This window comes from Cygnus olor, chromosome 13, assembly GCF_009769625.2.
Source record: "Cygnus olor isolate bCygOlo1 chromosome 13, bCygOlo1.pri.v2, whole genome shotgun sequence".
In the NCBI taxonomy this organism is placed as follows: domain Eukaryota; kingdom Metazoa; phylum Chordata; class Aves; order Anseriformes; family Anatidae; genus Cygnus; species Cygnus olor.
In genome coordinates, this window is record NC_049181.1 from 15,057,091 (window position 1) to 15,071,009 (window position 13,919).

The 13,919-nt window shown below is 53.8% G+C and overlaps 1 protein-coding gene across 2 annotated transcripts in view; it reads right to left on the reverse strand.

Annotated features, from left to right (window-relative positions):
* Nucleotides 1–8,873: 8,873 nt before the first annotated feature.
* Nucleotides 8,874–13,919, reverse strand: part of BCORL1 (BCL6 corepressor like 1) — a 30,487-nt gene continuing 25,441 nt past the window's right edge. For both annotated transcript variants that reach the window (XM_040572532.1, XM_040572531.1), the window contains exons 13-14: nucleotides 12,047–12,200; nucleotides 8,874–11,232 (exon numbers count right to left, since the gene is read on the reverse strand). In XM_040572532.1, the coding sequence (XP_040428466.1) occupies nucleotides 10,956–11,232; nucleotides 12,047–12,200 (431 nt within the window). In that variant the 3' untranslated portion in view covers nucleotides 8,874–10,955. The remainder of the gene's footprint in view (nucleotides 11,233–12,046; nucleotides 12,201–13,919) is intronic.

Genomic DNA, 13,919 nt, shown 5'->3' on the forward strand with positions numbered 1-13,919 from the left:
ACCCAAGCAGACATGACTCAGCAGCCAAACAGAATGACTCAGCACTCCAGAAATGTTGTCTAACAATGCCGAAGTGTTGATACAGCAGTAACTGGGCACCCAGTTTCTCTGTGGGATCGGTGGTCCCAATCTGCCTAAGGCCACTGTTGAACCAACAGAAAATCTCCTCAGCCAAAGTTTTCATGATGGGAGGAATCTGTGTTTCTGAGAGACACTCAGAGAAACTCTTCTTCCTCAGCCATATCCCAAATATCCCTCAGGAAAGGCAGTCCCAGCTCTTGGTGAAGGAGCAACAGGGCAAGCAGAGCACTGCACATCCAGTTCAGGCGTGGCTCTGGAGGCTCTGCAGGACAGCCACAGCTGCTGTGCTGGGGCGTGCTGCCTGTGCATGGTGCTGGGTGGGCTGCTCGCACATCCCTCGTGGCATCTTGGCATGAGCAAGGGGGAGGGGGAGGGGAGGGGGGGAGGAGGGGGAAGAGGGTGGATGGGAGGAAGGTGTTTTTGGTTTGTTTTCTTTGTTTCTCACTTCTCTAGCTCGTTAGTCATAGGCAATACATTTCTCTTATCGCCCTACTCTGAGTCTGTTTTACCCGTCATGGTAATTGTTGAGTGATCTCTGTCCTTATCTAAACCCTTGAGCCCTTTTCATCGTATTTTCTCTCCCTTTGAGGAGGGGGAGAGAGAGCAGTTGTGGTGGGGCTTGGCTGCCCACCTGAGTAAAACCACCACACACACACAAACAGACCCGACACAGACACACACAGTGTGTGCTTTCTTTGTGAGGAACGCAGACCCTCTGCTTTGTTCCAGGGAATTTGGAGAAACATGCAAACCATATGGAGGCTGTGCGGAGGACCGATTTCAGCAAAGCAGTAGTTGAAGCTGACTCAGAGCTTCCCGCCGCAGGTTTCCTGCTGGCTCAGGGCTTTTTCAGCCTTCCTCCCTCCCCATCCCCACAACTATCCAGCTCCTTGAGAGCAGGCTGAGGTATATTTATGTTTTACCCACAGAACTGCAAGGGACCCCTTCCCCTTGTCAAGGCAGTTCACAGGGCCAATGTACTCTCTGCCTAGTAATATTTTAGTAGAAACATCCTTCTGGAAATTGCTGAGTGTACCTTGCTTGATCTGGGTCAGTGTATGCCTGGCTTTGGCTGCACAGTGCTCAGGGGCAGCAGGCTCCAGCCCCTGTACCTGCCGCCTGCCTGACCGGGAGCTAAAGCAGCCACCGGACTGCCCCACAGTGTGCTGGCTGCAAAGCTGCAAGGAGAGCACATGAGGACACAGCCTTTTTTACCCATACCCTCCCAAACTCAACGGGCTGGGAGCAGTCTGCAGCCCCTATCTGCCACCAGTTCCCTCCCTCCCTTTGGTTGGGGCCAGGGTTTGCTTTTCTCTGCTATCACTGGGGAGAGAGGCCTTCCTGCCGGGCTGCACCAGGCCATCTTCAGAGCCGGCCAGCTCCTCCGGCCCCACACGTTGCCAGATGTAGGGCTGAGGCTGAAGGCTCTCACAGTCACCCTAGGTGGGAGAGGACTGTTTGGTTGGATGGACACAAGCTAGCCCTTGCTGGCCAGAAACTCCCATTCCTAGAAGCTGTGGTGGAGAGCTAGTGTGTGCAGCCTTTTGCCAACGGGCAGGCTCTGGGTTGGCTCAGCTCAGCTCCTCTTCTCCCACTTCTCACTCAGCCCCAGATCTGACATTGCACCTCAAGGGAAGACGTCTCCAACTTAGGTTGACTGGTGCCTCCCCTGAATGGTTAAGCTGAGATATGACACCTGGCTGCTCCTGGGCTGCAGAGAATAAAAGGAAGCTCTGCTGGGTTGTTTTGACTCATCCCCTGGGTTTTGCAACCTCCTGGAAAAGCAGAGCATTAAAAAAAAAAAGGGGGGGGGGGGGGGGGGAGGGGAAGTGTGGGGGACAGGGGGACGGACACAGCCAAAGCTCAGCTATACACCACGCAGCCCAGCTGGAGTATGGGTGCATCAGCCACCCATGTGGGCCAGCTGTGTTTCCTGTCCCCACCTCTGCAGCCCACTTTCCTAGTTCTCCTTCTGTCTCCTTCCACACAGCTGACTCTGCTCTTGCTCTCAGTGTGGGAACTGAAACCCAGGAACAGCACAGCAGAAGGTATTTTGGCTGCTCCTCTGTGTCTGTACATCTTCTGTTGCTGCCCTTGTTTTCCTACCACACTGGATTACATCCATGAACATCCCTGCGTGAAAGGAAGGTGTCTTGTGGTGGAGGAAGGATGGATATAGAGGCACCTGCTTCAAGGTTCTGCTTCCCCTGGGCCAGCCAAATGTGGTGTCAAGCTGTGTGCTAGGGGAGGGCAGAGTGGGCGGCTGGTTCATTTTCTAGCCTGACCAAAATACCCTCAGACCCTTTTCTTTCAGAGATGCAGGCCTGAGAAAGGCTGTTTCTGTATGTTTGGCAGGCAGCCTGATTTCTGCGTGGCGGGGAGAGGAGACCAGGAGCTTGCACGATGATCTGAACTTGTCCTTGAATCTAGCTAGCAGCCCTGGCTCTGCCTGGCTCACCTTGCCTGGGGGAAGTGCAATGGGGCTGGTGCCTGGCAGTGGGTAATAGAAGCTTTTTCCATCTAGGCAGCACAAAGACAGGGACTCTGTGTAGGACCCCAAACCTCCTTGTGATTGCTCCAGGAGTCCCTTGCCTGGGCCAGGGACAACAGGAAAGCTTGCACAAAGTACCAGGACGACACCTTATGTAACATCACAAAGGGGAACTCCTAGTTCCTGAGATATGCGCGCCTTGGTCGCGAGCATCCCTAGGCTCTGGCGGGGGAGGAAGGCCCAGTTTCTGCCTGTTCCACATTGAAACTCTTCCCCTTGCCTCGTGTGAGAGCTGATCTGCCCGCTCCCTCTAGTGGAACAGTTCTGGCAGGGCCGGTCATGTTGCTTCCCTGCCTACGTGCGCACAAGTGCCCACATTTCTCCTCTTGCCTTTTACATCTTGTCTTCCTCCAGTGCTTCCTCTGGCCATGCTGGGTCGGGTCCCTGGTCTGGCCCACCCCTCTCCTTCCAGCAGCCCCGCTCCCCGCGCTGGCACACAGGGGAGGAGCAGAACACCTTGCAAGAGACAGCCAGAAAGCCCTGGTTTTACCAGAATCTGTCTCAATCCCTTCCTGGGCCCCGCTCTCCCCATAGATTTATGCACATGCAGCTGCAAGAAGGTGTGAATTAATGAGCTGTTTCCAGCTGCGGCCATATCAGGTGTGTAGCTTCTGCATGCTAGGGTGGCTGCGCTTCTTTGCTTGCACAGCCCTCTCCCCTGCTTCACCCCAGCACTGCCGGAGCTGTGGCCTAGCATGCCACAGAGCTCTGCTCCGGCAGCCAAGAGAGCTGCCTAACAAGTGCCAAGGGGGGCATGTGGCTTTGCCTGCATTTGTGACTCCAGCAGCCAAGAGGAGCAGCTATTACTGTGAGGATATCGGAGAGGATTAATGTTGCCTGACCTTGAACGGGCTTAGCACGCTGCTACGAAGCCTCTCAGGAGGTGCGTGGCTGTGTCTTAATGTAGGGCAGAGATTAGCAACTGCGCACGAGGCACATGGTGCTCCAGAGCAGCCTCAGACCCACAGGCAGCCCCGGTGCAGCAGCTGACGGACGTTACCTTGCTGGCTTTCCTGCACTGTCTTGTATGCCAGAGTCAACAGAAACTTAATCTGGAAATCAGTTTAGTTCAATCAAATTCAAGGCCAAGCTAGATTTGATGGAGGGGCTGCAACTCTCCAGATGTGAGCTCTTTGCTTACTGTTTCTTGCTGCTTTTCAGAAGTAGGACTGGTAGTCCAGCTGCAGCAAAGCCAGGATATTGACCTGAAGGTAGGGAGACGAGGACTATCTTGTTTCCTTCTGAGGGCTGTTCTGCACTTGTCAGAGGGGTGAGAGAGAAAGATCTCAATAAGAAAGACCTTAAAACAAATGGTACAGTAAAATAACTGTTTTAATAAGTTGGAATAAAAGAGGAATATAGATGGTGAGTAAATCTTATAAACCTTCAGATGCTGGGAACCTGCAGCATCAGACAAACCCAGGCTGATTTCCTATGGCACTGCAGAGATCCTGTCAGTAGAGAGGGGTTCCCCCAGCCCCGCTTCCCCCACAAGCTGTGGGGCTGACGAGCACGATGTAGTGTTGTGGGGCAAGGAGTGCGCTGCAGGTTCAGTGGGGCGTCAGGGGCGAGCGGAGGCAGGTGAGCAGGGGGAGCAGCATGGGGCAGGGGGACATTTAAGGAGCTGAATGGAACTGGGAGGCATTCTGAGGCTCACTGGGGCAGAGGCATCTGAGGGAGTCATTGGGGTAGGGGGTTACTGGAGGCACCAGGGAGCAAAGGGGCAGGGATTCAGAGGGGTGAGGAGTTATTGCAGGTGGGAGGTCCATGAGGATGGCAACGTTGGTGGGCACTTTGTCGGGGGCTGCCACAGGGTTAGCGGAGCATTGCTGGGCAAATAAATGGGACAGGGAGGATGGGCTGCAGAAGATGGAGGATTCCAGGAGGTCAGAGGGGGTCGGGAATGGCAGTCCTGTCCCGTGTTAATGTCTGTGTGCCCACAGGTCTTCACAGCCTTGAGCAGCAAGCTCCTCATCAGCATCTATGAATGCGCAGAGACAAGGATGAGGTTCTGCCTCCACATGGAGCTGGCCCCCTTGGGGAGCATCCTGGAGCGGTGGCAGAGCCAGGGCTCCTGCTCTGAGTGCCAGGTGGGGCTCTGGTTCTCCCAGCTGGTCCTCTGCCTGGGTTACCTGCACAGCAGGGCCATCGTCCGCCGGTGGGTGAGCACAGGGTGACGGGGATCCTGTTGTGGCAGCTGGCGGAGCTCCCTGAGGTAGTGAGGGGTTCACAGGGTCTCTGTCACGGTGCAAGGAGGACAGCTCTCCCCCTCTCCAGCCCTGGCAGTGAAGGGTTCTCTGCAAGACACTCTTTGCCCCCATATCTCCTGCCTGCCACGCTGCTCCCTTGTGTACTCTCCACACAATCGTCTGCCCCCTTGCACCTCTCTGCCCCACTGCTCCCAAAGTCCTCCACTCCCAGGAGCTCCCCCTCACCTTATCTACACAGATCTCCCTCCTGGGCCTGTTGCCTACTCCCCAGAGCCACTGGCTGCCCCTGGCTGCCCCTGCCTTCCCCAGGAGAGAGCCCTTCCCTTCCCAGGAGAGAGTCCTACCTCTCTCCTGCAGGGACCTGAAGCTGGAACACCTTCTCCAGGATAGTGAGGACATTGTCAAGGTCTTCTCCCTGTTCTCCAAGATGGTGTCCGTAGAGGATGCCAAACCTCCAGCTTAAGCAAAGGAGCCACTTTGCTGCTATTAACTGGTCCTATAACCTTCATATCTGCTATGTATACATGTACTTGTTTCCTGGTCATAGCAGAAAAAGTTTTTATTCATATATACCTATTTGCCTTACTAATCATAATGTTCTTGCTAGTGGTGAATTTTGTTGATTTGTAATAAATAGAAATGTTTATTAAACAAAGCCTCCGTGTCCTCGTGTACCACAGAATCCTACAAACTCACTGTTGCAGTTGCTACATACCCACAAGTTGGGTAGTTTTCCCCCATTTAACTTCTCACCACAAGTCAGGCAATGGAGCAGGCTGTCCAGAGATGTGCTGCTGTCACCATCCTGGTGACAGGGCCTGAGCTGATCCTGCTGTGAGCAGGAGGCTAGGCTAGAAACCTCCTGAGGTAGGTCTCTTTCAGTGGGATAGGTTGTGTGTTTTCTGCCATTGACAGTCTGTCTTTGGTGATGGTGGGGGACGCACTCGGCTTCCCTATGATCATGGAAGTAAGTCAAACAGAAGTATGATCAGGTCATTTGCAGCTGTCTCATCCTGCTCCCTTTCCCCTTCCCCTTCCCCTTCCCCCTCCCGTTCCCGTTCCCCTTCCCCTTCCCCTTCCCCTTTCCCTTTCATAGAATCACTTAGGTTGGAAAAGACCTTCAAGATCACAAAGTCCAACCATCAACCTGACCTACAGAGTCCACCACTAAACCATATACATTAGTGACACATCCACACATCTCCTGAATACCTCCAGAGATGGTGACTTCACCACTTCCCCAGGCAGCCTCTGCCAATACTTGACCACCCTCTCCATGAAGAAATGCTTCATATCCAATCTAAACCTCTCCTGGCACAACTTGAGGCAATTTCCTTGCGTCCTATCATTTGTCACCTGAGAAAAGAGACTGAAACCCTCCTCGCTGCAATCTCCTTTCAGGTAGTTGTAGAGAGTCATGATGTCTCGCCTCAGCTTCCTTTTCTCCAGATTAAACAACCTCAGTTCCCTCAGTTGCTCCTCGTAAGTCTTTTTTTCCAGTCCCTTCACCAGCTTTGTTGCTCTTTTCTGTACTCAATCAAGCAACTCAATATCCTTCTTGCAGGGAGGAGTTCAAAACTGAACACAATATTCAAGGTGCAGCCACACCACACAAAGGGGCAGTTGCTTTCCTGGTCCTGCTGACCATAGTGTTTCTGGCGCGGACTAGGATGCCACTCTTGGCCATGCTAGGACCCACTCTTGGCCACCTCAGCATACTACTGGCCCATGTTCAGCTGGCTACCAACCGGCACCCCCAGGTCCTTTTCTGCAGGGCAACTCTCTAGCCACTCTTCCCCAGGCCTATACTGTGGCATGGCGACACAGGTGCAGGACCTGGCACTTACCCTTGCTCAACGGCACGCAGTTGGACTCAGCACCTCAATCGAGCCTATCCAGATCCCTCTGTGAAGACTTCTGACACTCAAGCAGATCAAAAGCTCTGCCTAAATTGGTATTTTCTATGAATTTGCTGAGGGTACGTTTGATCCCCTCATCCAGATCATTGATAAAAATGTGTTGTGGTTTAACCCAGAAGGCAGCTGAGCACCACACAGCCATTTGCTCGTTCCCCTTATCCCCCACAGTGGGATGGGGGAGAAAATCAGGGAAAAAAAAAAAAAAAAAAAGGCAGGTAAAAGCTCATGGGTGGCGATAAAGACAGTATAATAGGACAGAGGAAGAGGAATAGGACAGAGGAAGAGGGCACAGCATGCCTCTCACACCAACAGCACCTGCAGAGAGCAGGTTTGGAGGTGATATCCATCCTTGGAGTGTCACAGCATTTGTCAGGGAGAGCCCTGACTGCCCTGAGATGGTGCTGGCATCAGCACTGCTGCAAGCAGGCTATCTGCCTCAGGCTCCCTTCCCACCCTTCTTTCTGACTTGAGTCGAGGACCCTGAAAATTTCAGTGCTATCCCTGTTTTGCACTGCTTTATTTCATGCTTGCACCACATCGTATCATGGTGATTCAGCAAGGAACCTCGCTGTGCTGTTGGGGCAGGGACAGGAGCGTCTCTAAGGGCCATCTGCCCCCTCGATTTTTGAGACCTTCCTTTGCTGCTCTGGTGCTCCCCTGTCCATCAGTGACACCCTGTGCTGGGCTGTAGCACACCAGAGAGACTGCCTGCTTGGAGGGACACAGCTGAGGCTTTCCTTCAGACCTGCAGGGTCAGGGCATTCCTGCTGCCCTTGCTCTCGTGTTCCAGTCCCATCAGCAACCTGCCAGAAGTGACCGTGTGCCTCTGAGGGTCTGATTCTGAAGACAGGCCCAGAGAAAGCTTCCAATCAAGAGATTAAAGGGGAGGTGAGCGGGTGGGGTTGTATCTCTGGACCAGCTGTTTTCTGAAAGGCTGGTGTATGCCTGGGTACCAGCCCAGCAATGTCCTGCAGGGCACTCAGAAAGCTCCCTGGCTCTGCCATAGGGGCTCTGTGCAAGTCCTGGTCTTGCTGCAACCCTCTGCGCTGCTCTGACGGTGCTTTGCCTCCGGGCACTGCAAAAAGCCAAGCTGGCAACCTTCATGCTACTGTGGTGAAGGCAGGGGCAGGTAAATGACCAAGCTGCTCAGCCAGGGTTTCTCCGTGCTAAATTTCTACTACCGGAGATCAATTCTTGAGTTTTCACCAGCAAATACCTTGTGCCGTTTTCTGCTCAGTTTTGCCTCTAATTGTGCTATTAAAACCCTCCAGAGCTGGCAGGTGAAAGGGCTGGATGAGGAACTGCTCTTTACCCGCCGGGTGGCTACTGCCACAAATGGCAAGAGCTCCTTTCTCCTTTACCGCCGGGGTCAGGGATGCAAAGGCTCTGTTCTTTCACTGGCACTTGTGGGAACATCCCCTTAGCCAAGCTGGTGCACGTCCTGGCACAGAGCGAGTTTGCTTTCTGCGCAGGCACACCCATCCTCGTGGGGAGCCTGGTCAGGAGAGCCCCCGACTCACTGCCAGCGCCATCCCCGTGCTCAGCATCGCCCTGGAGCCATGACCAAGAGAAACAGAGGAGCAGGGCAGGGCTTGGCCGTTGTGCCCGCCCTGGACGATGACAGTGCTGGGACACGCAGCCTCCCTCCAGTATTTTCTCCAGGTAGAGCCTCCAGGTCTCAGGGGAGGGACCACTGCCAGTATCAGCACTAGAGCTGCAGCCCAGGAGGGACCAAGGACGCAGGGCAGTGTGTGTGTGCAGCCCCTGCCCTCCCTGACACAGCCACCTCTGTCCGTGCCGGGGCTGGCCGGCCGGCCCAGCTCTGGCCACTGCTCCCCCAGCCCCCCCCTCACCGCCTCCTGTGCTGTTTTTTTCCGGGCTGGTAACTTGGGCGTTCTTTTGGGGTGCGGGTACATCCTGGGTGCTGACAGAGGCTGAGCCAACCCTGTACCCTCATAGGGCCCTTGCACTGGGAGCAATGGGGCAACAGGGCCTCACGTTTCCCAAAAGAAAATCCCACACGAGTGACCCACGAGCCTCTGCTGCTCCTGCGTGGGTGAAGGCGGAAAGGGAAAGGCTGCCCTGCAGCCAGGTGCTGGGGCTGGACCACAGGTCGCTAGCTGACAGAGGTGTGGCTTGGGCACTTTTGGGGCCTGACTGAGGTGCTCCCCTCTGAGCATTAGTCCTGAAGCAGGTCCACACAGTGGGTGGGAACAGTAGTGCTGCTTCCTTTCAGGTTTTCTTGTATGAGTCAGGCTGCGGTGCAGAGGGACACCCTCGCCCTCACCACTGCTGACCCCAAGTCCCTGCACGAAGCTGGCCCTTGCAGAGCCCAGCTTTCCTACAGCCCAGCTGTAGGGCCAGGCCATGGTGCCCAGCTGATGTCCCAGAGCTCAAGCCGACAGCCCCTTTCCACAGGTATTGAGCTCTGCTTAGCGAGAGCATCAGCAGCAGAGCTCACGCACGCACCCACAAACACGGCTGGGGCACTGCGAGCAGTCTCCCCAACAACTTCTCTTGGTCAAACCATGGCCCCTACGCCACGGCTGCACTGTGCAGAACAACATCCCTGCTTTCTGCGGCACTGCAGCCCCCAGCCGAGCGTGTGCCCAGCCCTGCGGCTGATGTAGGCAGGCACCCTTGCTGATGCAAGGCCTGGGGACAGCAGGCATGGAACCCACCCCCAGCCCTTGCAGTTTTCCCCTCCCTAGCACCTGGCTGCCCTCTGCGAGGCTGCGGGACAAGATGGCCCCCAGAGGATGAGAAGGAGCTGGGCATCCCTCCCTCCGCTTCTCCCGCAGCCCTGCAGCTCCTCAGGGCACAGGAGGCAGCAGACATGGGACAAAGGAAAAGAGGCAAGACACAGGGGGCCTGATGCAGGTTTTTTCTGTACAGAAGTGTTTTTGACACCACAGCCTGTTGCTTATAATAAAACAGAAATCAGAAAGAGCAGCCAGAATACACACCCAAAGGCAAAACCCCTCGGCTTAAAAAAGGAGATGCTGGGCCTCAGGGAGTGGAGGCCAGCAGCTGGGAGTCCAAGGGGAAAGGGTACACCTGCCCTGGCTGGGAAGAAACACAACACAAAGAAAAAAACAAACAAACAAAAAAAACCACCCATTGCTCCCGCTGCTGAGCAGGGGAGAGCCAGAAAAAAACAGATTGTCCCGTCCTCAGAGTCCTGTTAGCACCTGTACAATAAAACTGTACCATCTACCGGGAGCGGAGCAGCCCTGCCCCGTGCCCGTGTGGCTGGCACCAGCGTGCCGTGCCCGCTCTCGCCAGTAGAACTGCTCCCAGTGACACAGGAGGGGCCGTGGAGTGAGGAAAAGCCAAGCAGACACAGCACAGGGCAAGGTGGGGGGGGGTTCTGCAGTGGCGAGAGACCCCAGGGGGAGACAAGCTGCTGGAAGCGTGGGGTCTGCTCGGGGCCGCAGGCTGCAGCTGCCTCCGCGACAGCTGACGGGGACTGAGAGCAGCAGCGGGAATGAAATGCAGGAAGGAGCCTGGTGAGAGGACGGAGCAGAGCGGCTGGCTCTTGGCTGGCAGGTGAGAGAGTGCCTTCAGCAGAAGCTGGCTCCAAAGCTAAGAGCAGTGACTGTCCCCAGGCTCTCAGCCGAGGTGCGAGAGTTCTGCAGCTCAGGGGCTGTGCTCCAGGGGAGCGCCAGCCGTGGGGATTGTTGGAGAGGGGCCGGAGGAAGCCCTCGTCCCGTAGCCCGCAGCTCACATAATCACAGTGATACAGACTCAGCAAAAACAAAGGAAACATTACAAATTAAATACTAATTAAATAAATACTATGGAAGACGTTGGGGGCAGGGAGGAGGGCAGACAGAGAGGCGCAGTTCCACAGGGTCAGGCAGGAACGTGCAGCGGCACCCGCTGCCCTGCGCTCGCAGAGCTCGAGCTGGTCACTGCCCCACGAGCTCCAGCCCACAAAGCCCCACAGAGAAGGCTTCACCTCCTGCTGTTGCTGGATGGGGCTGACAGAGAGCTGCAACCACCGCTGCTCATCACAAAGGGACCCTGGGAAGTCCTTGGAGGCAAGTGTCCTCTCACCCCAGCTGGCACCGAGGCACCGTGAGGAGGAGGACTGGCTGGCCAAAGACTTGGGTCCCTGCTGCTGGCGCTGAGAGGGCTGCTTCCCGTTGGTCCTTATTATTGCCTTGTAATGCAGGGAGCAACCTGCCCCCGTCAGCTGCTCCAGGCCTCATACTCCACCGCCGAACCCAGCAGCTGCAGCAGCTCGGGCTCGTAGTGCACCAGCTCCACTGTCTCTGCAGCACCCTGCGCTGGCTCGGGGCTCTCCTGCACCTCGTCCTGGGCCAGCACCTGGCTGAGGGCGACCTGGCGCTGGAACTCCGCCCTGGGCAGCGTGGCGATCTCAAAGTGTGGGAAGCGGGCCTGGAATATGCGGGAGGACAGCTTCAGGCGCTTGAGCACGTCGGAGAAGAGGAACCAGTTGCTGGGCCTGCGAGGACAGCAAGAAGATTGCCTGTTAGGGGAAGTCCCGGCAGCACCTCCAGTCGGCGGTAAGCCATGCCAGGGGCTCCATTTCCCTTCCAGCCATTTCTTCTGGTCACCGTACTTGTCCCATTGGCTGGGCAGAAATTGTCAGGAGTAGAAATTTGCTACACAGAAGAGAGGCATTTTTCTTGCTCCCTCTTCCAAGTCATTCTTCTCCCCTCTGCAGTCCAAGCAAATGCAATAGCCATCGTGTAACGGGAGGTGGAGAAGGGAGGAGTGCTCCAGTGCTGTGACCTGACTCAGACTCTAACGACAGGAGAAACCATCTAGTCAGACCCATCAATGCAAGCTGCTACTGACTATTGCTGGAGAAACCTTTTCATCAACCAAGTGGGGTTTTACTCAAAAAAAAGAAAAAAAAAGTCTATGCCATGCTTTATTATGAGATGGCATAAGATAGGGAGTGTACCACAAGAGGCTTATACTGCCTCAGCAACAGCAGTTTGCTGCTACTAGGAAAGCTGTCCTAGTTCCACACCTCTGTGTCTCTACATGTAGAACAAGGATACAGGTAATTTCATCCGTTGGCGAACTGGTTTGAGATCTACAGGACGAAAACGTAACAAGCTAAACTCCGCACTACCTGTCTCCTTTGCAGCTTGGGCTCTCAAGAGTTTCCTCAAGCATGCGTGAATTTTCAATACCTGAACATTTCACATTATCCCCAACCTGGAGGCTAACCTTCATGCCCATGAGCCCCCTTCTGTTGCGGCATTAATGTCACCCGAATGCTCTCCGCTGCAGGGAAAGAGACTCACCCGCGAGAGACTGACACTTGGAGGTTATAGCTGGGAAGCAGCGGCTTGTCTGAGAACTCAAACATGAAGTTGTCAGGATCTTGCTCCTCTTCCTCCTGGTCTGAGCTTCCTGGAGGGTTGAGCAGAAGATCGCATCCAATGGTATCTTTCCCCTCTGCAATAAGGAAAACAGACATTGGTATTGCTCAGTTTCACTCTAGCTGGTGCTCATCACTCCCTGAGGCTTAACTCTGGACCAGCTACCACCACAGTCCCACATGCATGTCCCCACAACATCACAAGTGTGAAAGCTAACTCCCAGGGGCACCTCCTGCTCTCTTTCCAGCCCTTCATCTTGGAGAAACTCTCGAGTGCAAGGCTGCCCCACAGAGTGAGTGAGTTACATAGGAAGAACATCTTACGTTATAGCAACCTTCAGGTTTACACTGATCCCACACGAGACAAGGCACTGCCTGCTTGCAAAATGAGATACTTTGACTTGGCAGTCTTTTTGGGGGGGTCAAGCACACACTGACCCCTCCCAGACTCTCCGTGAAATGGCCTCAGCTCTCACTCCTTTACCAGCACAGCTATTTGCAGCCTGGAAGAATCTGTACCAGTCAGGAAGGAGGTGAATGTACAAGATGCTTTGTCTGCACAGATCCTATAAAAGAAGGCACTGCTCTCTGCTCATTGAGTACTCTGCCACCCAGATCCCACTCTTGACAACTGTCGGCAGGTTATCTAGAGGTACATGCCGGTAACCGTGTCTAAATAAGGACTGCAAGACTGTGCCACCAAACCGTGCAGCAGATCTGACTACTAAAACAAAACAACAAGTATGATTTCATCGATTTCTGGCATAAAGCTAGCTTTTCTAGGAGGTTTCTGACCTCCAGCAGGATTTGCTTGCATGTGTTGAAAAATAGCTTTCTGCCCCTGGGTTTTATTAATAAAAGGTATGAATGGTCTTGGGTTTGCAGAGCTTGCTGAGATAATATAGGATAACTCCAAAAACTTTCAGAAAATAGAGTTAAGATTTAACAGAGCAAAGTAGACTAAATGTGCTGATAAGCAAATAAACCAATCATGCAAAAAAAGTTCAAGACCACATATGAAAGAAAAGGCTGCCAAAAAATCTTATGGTGTGCTGCATGAGCAAGATCCACGCACCATACTGCTCTACAAATAAATGCAGCACCTAGCAGGAATGTTACGCTAATAGACAAACTACAGCTGATGACAGGAGACATGTATTCACACATGGGTCTCAGGAAAAAATTAAATAATGTCTTGGTCCTGCCAAGGAAAAAAAAATCCTTAAGAACCAGAAGAACTTAGATATTCAAAAGTTATTGTAGAAAAAGGCAAAAATAAGTGACATGAATATTGCGCTGGTATCACTGCTAGGCAAAGCTGAAATGCCATTGCTGAAAAAAAACCAACACGTTTCTTGAACAACTCGGGAAAAAAGAATTAACTGCATTTAATGTGGCAAAAACATGGTCCAACATCTATGCTGAAAACTGCTCACACTCAGTCCTGTCCGTTAACCTGAGTGAAGGCTGCTGACGAACAGGAACATCCAGTGCCACCATAAGACAGAGATAATCAGGCACAATAATGCTATCCCAGGTGCAGAACAAAACCCTGCGGTGGGACTTAGTATCGTGAGCTACAGGAGCATGAAGTGTACAACGCTGACGAGCTTACCATACCCAGACCTTAGAGATCCCACACCCTCGTTTGTCCCATTTTCCTTTGGCCCCCAGAGATTTGCAGATCTAAGGGAAAACGCAGACAACATTCCTGCCTCAAAGAATAGAAATGGATCAAGCAGGGGCCTGGAATTTTTCCTCCATCCTGAGTGACATGTAATGTTCCGTGCTTCAGT